This window comes from Caretta caretta, chromosome 2, assembly GCF_965140235.1.
Source record: "Caretta caretta isolate rCarCar2 chromosome 2, rCarCar1.hap1, whole genome shotgun sequence".
Lineage (NCBI taxonomy): Eukaryota > Metazoa > Chordata > Testudines > Cheloniidae > Caretta > Caretta caretta.
In genome coordinates, this window is record NC_134207.1 from 33,081,539 (window position 1) to 33,093,374 (window position 11,836).

General features: G+C 35.6%; 1 protein-coding gene across 2 annotated transcripts in view; it reads right to left on the reverse strand.

The window, feature by feature from the left end:
- Positions 1–1,006: 1,006 nt before the first annotated feature.
- Positions 1,007–11,836, reverse strand: part of EMC2 (ER membrane protein complex subunit 2) — a 49,753-nt gene continuing 38,923 nt past the window's right edge. For both annotated transcript variants that reach the window (XM_048841490.2, XM_048841489.2), the window contains 4 exons: positions 9,659–9,740; positions 8,515–8,625; positions 6,615–6,719; positions 1,007–1,609 (listed from right to left, as the gene is read on the reverse strand). In XM_048841490.2, the coding sequence (XP_048697447.1) occupies positions 1,523–1,609; positions 6,615–6,719; positions 8,515–8,625; positions 9,659–9,740 (385 nt within the window). In that variant the 3' untranslated portion in view covers positions 1,007–1,522. The remainder of the gene's footprint in view (positions 1,610–6,614; positions 6,720–8,514; positions 8,626–9,658; positions 9,741–11,836) is intronic.

Consider the following 11,836-nt stretch of genomic DNA (forward strand, 5'->3'; position numbering starts at 1 on the left):
CTGAAAAACCAAATGAATATTTTGTTTTAAACCGTCCCCCCCAATCTTTCTGAAGTGACCCAAATGAAGTAAACCATGTTTCTGAAATGTGAACTAGTCCATTATAGTACATGATTTTTGGTATTTAGCAGGATTGAATTAAGGAAAAACCCACATCCCAAAGCCCCTCTGCCCATGCCCCGCTCCTCCTTGGGGTGGAAGCATGTTTCAGAGTTAAGATGAATAAGTCAGTTCACGTTTTGGAGCTATTGTTCAAAAACAGCAATTTGAGCTATTGCAGGCAGACTCCGGCAGCTATCAGTTACACTTGGGTCACGTTTTCAAGCTATTCTGTGAATCCACAAGGGACAGAAACTTTTATTTATTTATTTAAATGAAAGCTGAAAGTCTCTGATCTCATCACATGACCACAGGAATTGGGGCCTTAGGAAGGCTTATAGTGCCTTTGACTTAACCGTGCTCTGGGTATAGAAGAATATGAAGTTTAAAATATGAGCTGTGTTATTAACTATGTTGATATCCATCATTAAAATCAAGGGTTGAAGTATCTCTTACTGGAATTTTTTAATTGATATAATTTCCACTCTGCAGCCCAGTTGCTGAAACTGCAGTAGAAGAAACAGCTGCATGACTAAATTGCCACAGCTTATGAATTACCAACAGCTTAATTCTGACTGAACCAAAGATCCATAAACCATGAGCTGCACTGTTTTGCTCAGTAAACATCGAAAAGAGTACACAACGCTGTATTCAGATAGCTCTTGAAGCATGAGGTGATTTCCTACTGTCCTTAACTGCACAAATAAAAAACGTGCAGGCAGATGCACCAATCACACAGCTGTATAGACAAGCAGATACTTGCTCATGCATTTATACACAAAGGCTCCAGCAAAGTATTAAGCATATGCTTATCTCTAAGCACGTGAGTTCTTTCCACTGAAACCAACGGTATGAATATATTGCTTCCATTTCTATACTGCCAATTACACAAGAAAATATCTTAACAAAAACTTTAATATCAAATTTATTCTTGAATAAACTGTGCTCAGGTAGAGTAATGATTCATGTTTGTATAATGAATACTGCTCAGTAACCGTTTACCTTTTACCACATTTTAACTCAAATAGATAATTTTATCTTAATTGAATAACATATAGTATTCATCTATATGTATAAGTCTGCAGGTCCAATACATAACTGTACTTGATCATTTAACAAGTTTATTTCTACATCAGATTATGGCTTAAAAAGCAGTCACTGTACATACAGAATCTAAAGAGACTGATGTGCAATACATTTAATTTCTTTATGTTATCTTCCTGGGATAAGTTATACATTTTAGTGAGTTTTCATTGTGTCTTCTTCACAGCAGCAATAAATAGACATTTTAAATGTTCATAAAAACATCCTTTAAGATAGCACATTAACAATGGAATTGGGCATTTAAAGTAACGTAAGTCATAGATCATTAAAGGTTGAACATGGAGTTGTAAAATCTCACATTAGATCTCTTTGTGACAGTCTAAGATTGAGTGATTTGCAGGGCTTCCAACATGTCTTCCACTGCCTTCAGAGAGTACTTAGTCTCTTTCTTACTGCGACCTGCAAACTAAAGAAAAAGAATAAACTCACTTTTACCAGTGATGTGACAGAAAATTCACTATACCATGCTGTGCAATAGACTTGTACAAGCTATGGTTCTAAATGTTAAATCAAAAATAACTTTTAAAACACAAAAATAACTTTTAAAACAGCCCACCAATTTACTACAAAAAACAAACAAACAAATGTTTCACTAAGACTGTACCACTTAAGTTAGCATTTACCTTAACACAGAGCAAAGACAATTTTTTCATTGTCTGCTTTGTGATTTGTCAGAAACATTTTAAAAAGCTGGTCTTTTATTTGATTTAACTTCGATCATGCTCATATTTTGATAGAGGCAGGATATGGACATGATAAAAAACTAATAAGACTCCATATTATTTACAGCACAGGAATGGAATAGTTTACTTACAAAAACATACTGTAAAGCAAGACAGTGATCCCATAAATGTATTCCTCGGTTCAACTGTGATTGTGAGTCAGAACCTTTTATTTAATTATAATCTACCATTACAATTGTAATTCCAGATGGAATTGGAAATAAAGCCTATATTGGTAATGAAGGAATATGTAGCCATGCAAATATTACCTTTGTACATTTTAGCATTTAAAATTCCATGCTATACTAGTAACCTAGCATCAGGGGAGAAAAAAAAGAGTTGTTGACTACCCCATGCTGATCTCAAAATGAGTTTTCTAACTGTACTGACAATTCCCATCACTCATCAGCCTGACAGAACACAATAGATTTATTGGCTAGGTTGGTGCTTTAGTCAAGTAGGAAAAAAAAGCCGCCACCACCAAACATACACTAAATATTTTGGTGATAAAGTACTGACTATAATTTGCTGTTAGTAAAATACCCTATTCTCTGACTAAATGTTAACATCTAAACACTCAATAAATTTACAGTTTAATGATTTTTTCTTCAAATACCACTGCTGTCCTGCATGTTTAGTCATTGATTTATGATGTGTCCCATTTCTCTTGTAATTAACTTAATTTAGCAAACTTCTCATGACCTGTTGGGAAAGATTAAGTGATCAAACTCAGGTAATATCACAGCAGCAGCAAGCTGCAGGAGCTGTTCACCTGCTTTTGACCCCTTAGGCTACAGTCTAACATTAAGTTTCCCTTAATTCCTAGCTGTTAGCTTTGTGTTGTTAAAAAACTAGACTTGGTATGGGAAATAAAAAGGCATTACAAATTAAATATCTAGAAGCATAAAATGTAGCTATGATGACAAACTGTTTACTGTACCCCTTAACTAAAGAATACCTTGCTTTTACTGGAAGTGGAATGCCATTTAATTTTGCCTGTGCTAGTAGGTGTAAATCCACCTTTTAAATTGTCAGATTCCCATAACTGCCCATAATGATAACACTTTAGAGGAACAGCAGAGATTGCTTTATGCCTTCCCAGCTGATAAAGTAACTTTTGCCTGGATTTGAACAGAAGAGAAGAAAACCTCTCTTCTATGCCCTCCTTTTCCCCCACACAAAACAAGAACAGCCCTAATCAAATACTCGGGGAGGTCCAATTCTTTGAGAAACAGCTTTGATTTAAAAAAAAAAAAAATAAAAAACAGATAAAACAGCATGTGTTACGATTCCTGTGACTCTTTCAGTAACAGCACAGAAGCCTGTGCACACTGTGGTCAAAAAGTAATGCTGCATGGTAGAAACAGTTGGGGGTGGGGCAGGGGTGATCAGAGGAGGGAGGCAGGGGATTTCAAAATTAGCAGAATTTTACTTCTGTTTCTGCTTTAAGGACATTGAGAACAGAATTAATATTTTATGTCAATTTAAGTAACATTACTTGTTAGTTTCATGAGCGGCTGCCTTAATGATACTGACATGCACTTTAAATTAGAACAAATAAAACTAAACTCCACATCATAACAAATAGAAGCTTGAAATCTAATCACTTCAAATTTTCCTTGATGACCAATTATTTTTTCTATTCCGGCATTATACTGCAATTCAGATGATTGAGCCGGAATCCTTTTTTTTTTTTTTTTAAATCATGATTTAATTTTCTGTTTCCCAAATGGTTTGTAACGGAATCACCTCTCCAATCATAAATAACATGCGACTCACTAACACTGAAGAATTTAGCAATGTGCCTAAGAAACATTTATCTGGAAAGTTACCAGGAGTGGGATCACATAAAAGATTTTCATGAGCATCAATCAAACTTGCTTGCCTCTGCTGAAATGCTTCTACCACAGGACATGCTAAACCAATTATCTAATTGGAGAGCATTAGGTAGCCATATTTTGTTTCAATGTTAAGCGACACAAAGAAGTAGTTCTTCACTTTTTGTGTGATTCACGTCAATAGTTAAATAAATGGATTTTATATACAATTGTAAAGAGCTTGCTTTGATACCACAGGTCAGAATTTCCCTAAAAAAGATGTTCTGTGACCTCTACACAATGTAAAACCTAATCTGGATAACAAGCCACCAGTCTCAAGTGTTTAATATAATAGAAATGCACTTATACTTCAATAGTTAGTACTTTTAGAAAGGATTTCATATGATGGGTTAACTGTGTTTTTACAAAGAATTAAACCCAATGCCCTGAGAAGTAATCCTGTTTTAGCATCAGGGTTAGAATCCAGGAGTTCTAGATACCAGACAATTCTCCCTTCCTAAATGGACATTTCTCTACTAGACCAGGCACAGCTAGAGAAGCACTAGTTAGCAGGGATGGACAAATATTGAACACCTAAATAAATATGGATTGCCAAAAAATACATAAGTGCAAATATTTGTACTCCTAAAAAAATTCACGATCTAATTCGACCTTCCTAACTTCCACCACTTTCCTTGGGAGCCTATTCCAGTCTGACAGATCTTGGTGAAAGGAGACCTTCTTGGATAATTCAGCCTAAATTTTGTTTTCTTTAATTTCATCTGTGTGTTCACAAACAAAATAAACCACTTAATACAAGAAACCAAAGTAATTCAATAGTTCGAATAGAGACTCAAGCTACAGGAAAAAACAAAGCAAAAGACTAAAATTAGGTGCCAGAAGCCAGATGAAGAGAAGTAGGCCACTAAAGAAACATTTTTAATTAGGGCTTATCAAAAATAGAGATCCACTGAAAAACAAAACAGCTGAATATTTATCAAACAAACTTGTAGACCTGAACTTGCCAAATTAGAGGAAGTTATCCAAAATTAATGGTATTGTGCATGAAACTGGTGGGAATTTAAGTTAAAAATCCACATGGAAAAGCATATATTTTGCAGTGGAACTCCCAATACCTCTATACTTCTTCAGTTAAAATATCCATATTCAGAGCCACAAATCCACATTACTTTGCTAGGTAGCCAAATCAGGATAAAGAATGCATCTACCTCTCTGGAGTAAGAGAACAGACATGACTGAAGGACAATGCCAGCAAGTCCACGTAGCAGAACTCATAAACCCATGGCAAACTCACTAAGATGTTATGTCTCCTATCTCACTTTGCATAGAACTTTGGGGAATGTGGGAGAAGGGTGGCGTTTCACAGACTATTTAATTATCCAAAATGGAATCTCCTCTCACGAAAAAGGCCATAGGGACTTTAATTGGCACAAGTGACCAAAGTTTCATCTTCAACACCACAATATTATGCAACGGCTCTGATTCCATATCAACTCAGAAGGGAGACGGCCACCTTCTGCAACACCCCCATTTCCTGTACCACCTGTGTCGCCAAACCCTACCCGCAGTTTTGTCAGACTCACATTTTAAGCAGGGTGGGACTGGGAAATGGTCCTGTCCAGCTGTGTGTGCATTTTTATACAATATATAAAAATACACACACACGCGCACACACACACAGAGCTGCTAGCCAAATTCTAATTTGAGTAGATATATGCTACAAATCAAAATCCCCCATGCAGTTTCAGTCAGATATGGTATTTGTCACTTTTTATCCCAAAGTGCTATAAAATACATCTGAACTATGCAATGTGTCACAAAGGAATGAAGGCACAAAGAAGTTCTGACATTTGTTTTAAATATATATATTTTAGTTGTGTTAATGTGATCTGTTCTGGTAAGCATCAACTGAGAAAGGGAAGCCAAATCATTTTAACCTGGCTCCAAAATAACTTCACAAAAACTGTATAACTGCACCATAGAGTTAAAAAAACAAAACAAAAAAAACACAAATCATATTTCCTGAGAGATCCTGAGCTGTTAAATAGCCACATGAAAAGAACAAGAATAAGTGGCTGTGAATCAAATAACTACAAGCTTTCATTTTTACGAATAAATCTCTAGTTTTAAAGTTGGAACCTGGGACTCAAGATTCCCTGGTATTAATCCTGACTATGCCACCAATTCACTAAGGCCAGCACTGTCAAAAACGGGCTTGTGACTTTGAGTATTCAACTTAAGACACCTTAAAAGAGGCCGTTTTCCAGAAAGCGCTGAGCGCCTCTCCCCCAAAATCCAGTGTTTTAAACTGGGCACCCAAGTCATTTTTTTAAAAAAATCTTGCCTTGAATCCTTTCATCTCTGCTTCTTTTAGTAAATAACACAACTAAAGCAGAAATTCAAAACTATTTTAATTGACTACTGACATACCACATATGATGAAACAATCAGAAACATATAGACCCAAGTCTTGGAGATTCATATAATGCTACCCTGTGCATTCAATGCTAATACTAGAAAGAACAAATCAATAGAAACCAAAAAAAAACAAAACAAAAAAAACCCCCAAACCCAGTACATTATACAAATATTACAGCATGTAAAACATCAGAGTCCTTTACACAGAAATAGAATGCATACATTTGAATCAGATCGTCAGCTGGTGTGACCTGAAATCAACCAAATTATGCTGATTTACGCAAGCTGCAAATCTGTCCAATTTAATTTTAAAAGAAGTAGAAAAGCTATTAAGATATGCAGACATCTTGCCTTTTAGTAACCCATTTTATCATAACATGGAGATATGCAGTATGTCCAGGAAAAGACTTTAGAATGTAGACAAAATACTAACCTGGTAAGCTCTATTGATTTGGTTAGCTGCCCAACTGGCATACTTCATATTGTCCTTTTTCATTTTTGCACTTGCTTTAGGATTGGAAGCAATATGGCTGGCAGACTAGGATTACAAAACAAAAAATAGTAAGAGTGCAAAATACATACATATACAAAAGAGGAGACCACAGGAACTGGTGGTGTGCACCACACACAGTCCAACAGAAAGGAACGAAGAGAGAATGTAAAATGAACCCTTGGCTCATAAAAAGTCTCCAGCCTAAAACTAGACTGTTAAAAGATCTGAGAACTGATCTCACTAAAATGAAAGACTTTTGGGTTCAGCTGTCCACAAGAGGGTCTCTCTCTCCTATCCCTGCAAGGGAGATTGAATATGCCCAGTTCTTTTCCTATCAGTCCTTTTCCATTTATGGAGTGAAAGTGTCACAAAAATAGCTTTCTGTCTCCATCTGCTGGCAAGGAGGCTATAAAACCCAGTGTCTTGGGATATGTCTACACTGCAGTTAAAAACCCATTCCTGGCAGTGCCAGCTGACGCAGGCTTATGCAGCTCGGGCTAAGAGCTGTTTAACTGCAGTGGAGATGTTCAGACTTGGTCTGGATTCTAGGATCTGCAAGGTGGGATGGTCCCACAGCTCTGGTTGCACCCTGAACCCAAATGTCTACACTGCAGTTAAAAAGCCCCTTAGCCCAAGCTTTGAGAGCCTGAATCAGCTGGCATGGGCCAGTCGCTGGTGTCTAACTGTAGTGTAGACATACCCTTAGTGTCCAGACTGACATATTAGGGACATTAGAGATCAACAATTTTAAGGTAGTTCAGGCTTTGTGCATGTCTACCCTTAAAATATAAATACAAACAATATAAATGTTGAACACAGTTTCATTACAGAAGTTTCCATTAACGTAAAACACATAAGGGATAAATTGCTTGCTTGCAGAAAATTCTCAAAACTAATTATACAACTTGTGACTGCAGAAACACTGGGCCTCTTTACATACTCTGGCAGCAGAAAATCCCATCACCACTCAGTAATGAAGAAGCCACAGATTTAGGAAAAAGGTTTTATTTTATTATTAATTTGGTCTCATTAATGCATAACAATTCAGTGCTTGAGAGTGCCCTAAATAGAAAGGGAAGATATTGCATATAGTATGTTTGATTCATTACCAAACTTCTAATTGACAGCTAGCGTTCACAAATTTTTTTTTATTCCCAAGTAAAAACACATTGTTAACTTAAGGTTAAGACAGTCCTACAATAATAAATATAATCGTTAAAAAGCACACACTGTTACCATTAATAACCCAATCCTCAAAAATGCATGTAAATGGTAAATTAAGGTTAAATAAATAATAATTCTAGTACCCTCACATTTCACTTTATCCAGTTGCTTTTCAAAGGTGAATTACTTAAAATGTTGGCATCTCATTTACACTAGGCTTTCTCTGTTGCTACCCCCGGTGGAGTTGAACTGGTGTAGGAAACTGGGGAAATTTTTGCAAAGTTTCTGTAGTACAGACAAGGTTATAGAATAATTACACCTTTTGCAATTAAATTCCCAAAAAAACCCAAAACCACAATACTGTGCACTAACCAGATCTCAAAGCATTTTACACAGAAGGTTGAAGTAGAATTATCCCATTTGAATATGGGGAACTAAGGGCACAGAAGGATGATGTGAAGGTCAGGGATAGAGCAAGAACAGAATCCAGGTCCTCTTGTGTCCCATAGATTGCAACTGGTGTGGAAGCAGGCCCTTAACGCGTTGGCCTAACAAACAGTTCATTCCTGATATTTAATAACTCTCATTCAAAACAGTAAAACTATTATATTAGACTAGAAAGATTACTGAATTTTAAATGACAACACACAATCAATGAGTATTCATTCAAACTCACCATGTATAGTCCAAACAAAGCTCTCATGTTTCTATTGTTCAGTTTCAATGCTTGTGCAAAATATTTTCTTGATAATTCAAGGTTTTCAAGCCCGCCTTGGGTATATTTAACCTGTTAAAATTAGAGACTGATTAAACCTGTTTTATTTTACTACTTTGAAAACTTGCATGTTTCATCATGCCTCAGGCACCAGAAGCTGCAGTAGGTAGAAATTTTCTATCTGAATCAAAGAGATTATAGAAACTACTCTTAAAACTGTTAAGACTCATCTAAATCTTGAATGCCATGTGAAACACAAAAGGCAAAGCACTAACCTGTGAGGTATCTGATCTTTTCAATAATCTAATTTAGAAAAAAAAATGCTCTCACTATAAAAAAAAGTCGCTGCTATTTTAAATGTCACTCACCGACATAATAAAGGAGAAATTAAATGAATTAATTCCCATTATTACAGTAACTAGAGGAAGAATACTTTTTAGAAGATGTATTCTAGAAAATTTGGATTTCTAGGAACCAGATATAAGTGATATAAGCAGACTCTTAAATTTGAACAATTATCTAATATTTAATCCATGTAAATAGAACAAATTATATTTACTCTCACTAATAATAATGCCATTTTTTTTAATTTAAACCTGGAATCTAGTGCAAACTGTTAAATATCTTGGGCCAAATCCTGTAATGTTTTCCCAATTCTCTGTCAGGCAAGATTTCCTACAAAGGAGGACTGCAAGCTCTGGCCCCTTGACTGTCCCAAAAACACAACATACTTCCCAAGAAAAGCATTAATAATATATAAAAGTTTAATTTATCATTCATTTAGTTTTGAAATTTCACTGAAGAGCATAAACGTTTCAACAAGCTTAGTTTATTTCCATAAGAATTTGTACATTCAAATGATGGTTTAATTCTTATTTACAATTTAGTAATAGTAGTAATCCTAGGATTTTTTTAAAAAATCATGACTCAACGTGCAAAATTCTATCAAGTGTTTTAAACTGATGCCTCCCCTTTGTACGTACTTAAAATCCCAAAGAGGAAATATACTAAAAAGAAATCATTTTCATTCTATTTGTATTATTCCTATTAGCTGCAAAACCAGAACAGCTATTCAAACACAACCGATTCTTTTGAAAATACTTACTTCAGCAAATTGCTGACAATATAAGTGGTTGTGTGGATTAGTCATCATAAGCTCCTCCAAACAGAAGGCCGCCTTTGCATAGCTGAGGAACATCAAAAACAAAGTGACATAAAACAAACTGTTGATTTGATGTGGGTATAGGTCTTTGCTATTGTATTATTTACATTTCAGTATTTTTAGCCCTCATTATTATAATTATATATTGTCTCTCATTATTTCATGAATTTTATTATAACAAAACAGATTTTTTTTTACAAATTTAAGATTTATTGATTTTTTTTTATATAAAATCATAATACGTGGTGAACTGAGATCGGCTCAATGGACATGATCTGATATCACTGTGAACTCATGCATCTTCCAGAGAACTATGCATTGAAGTTATTTAAGGATTCCACACCCAACAGTGCAATGACCAGTATTGAGTATTTTATGTGTTATTTTAATGGACCTGGCACATACAAACAATTAATGTAGGGTGTGAACACGTTAAGACACCTACTAAGCAGCGATGGGTACCACTGTAATTTACAAGACATTTTCTGGTGCCTTTTCAAAACTTTAAAAAACCCAAACTGCTACAAAGCATTTGATTAATTTTAAAGACAAACTACCATCATTTTGTTCCACAGCTGAAGAAAGTATTTTAAGTTATTTGATGCTTCATAAGCCATTGAAAATTATGGAGTAAGGCTCTGATTCTGGAATTAACCCCCCCACCAACGTCTACCCTTTAGGAATTAATTGCAAGACTGAGACCTAACACCTTAACATGAACACCTTTAAATCAAGAATTCCAGGTTTGCATACAGATACAAAATACTATAAAAATGTAAATGGAAATATTTATACCATTCAAAAGGGGAAATTACCACTTTTTTCTTTAATTAAGTCTTTAAAAAATAATTGAGAAAAGCTCACAAAACCATTTTTGGGCCTTTTTGTTTTCTAAATATACACCATAAAATTTTAGTGTGGTTCAAATGATTTACACTGTTACCTGGAGAACATTCAGAATTTGGCTTTAAACTAGGTGTAAGACATCTTAGTTCAATGTGGTTTGAAATAGTAAGATGCCCAAACCCAGAAAACTGGCGTTTATAAAGTAAATATTGACAGATATTTACTTTAGCTATAATAGCAAACGAACCATGTTATGAAAGTTTATAGCTGTACAATTTACAGCTGTAATAGGGCCTTTTTTTTTTTTTTTTAAATTAGCAGTTTTGGTCCACAATTTACTTATAATATCTTTGCACACATATTTATCATTATACTGTATATACTCGTTCATTAGCCTGTTCGTATATGAGCTGACCCCCACAAGATGGATAGGTAAAAATAGTAAAAACTGTATGACCCTTTCATAAGCCGACCCTATATTTCAGGGGTTGGCAAACTTTGGCTCCCGGTCCATCAGGGTAAGCCACTGGCAAGTTGGGATGTTTTGTTTACCTGGAGTGTCTGCAGGCATGGAGCCCCTCAGCTCCTTGTGGCCACAGGTCGCCGTTCTGGGAACGGCAAACTGCGGCCACAGGGAGCTGAGGGGCTCCATGCCTGTGAACGCTCCAGGTAAACAAAACGTCCCGACCCGCCAGCAGCTTACCCAGACGGGCCAGGAGCCAAAGTCTGCCAACCCCTGAAATATAGGGTCGACTTATGAAAGGGTCATATGGTTTTTAATAAAATTTTAAAAAAATGTTGTAAACAAAATGACAATGTATTAAATATTCAATTCAAGGATTTCATAGAGTTTAAAATCAAATTTTGGTGTAGACCCATTTATAAGCCGACCCATTTATAAGCTCTTTGATGCGTCATTTTTTTACCAAAAATATTCGGCTTATGAATGAGTATATACGGTATATTATCATGGCCCCAATTTCAGCTTATACACAGATGGATGGCTACTCCAAGACCCTTCACTGAGGCTACGGAGAGGCACATGGTTCCTCACTAATGGATCAGATTGCAGGACTGGGGACTATTTACAGTTATTAAAGATAAGCATGTGCATAAAACTTTGCAGAATCACGGCCAAAATTTGTAACTTTAACCAGCTTCAAAGTCAAAATAGAATTTATAACATAGCTGAGAAGGGCAGGGCAAGACCACAATTATTTCCTAAAAAAATTACTTTCAGCTGTTTCTCAGCCAAGAATTTGCATTATTTCATAA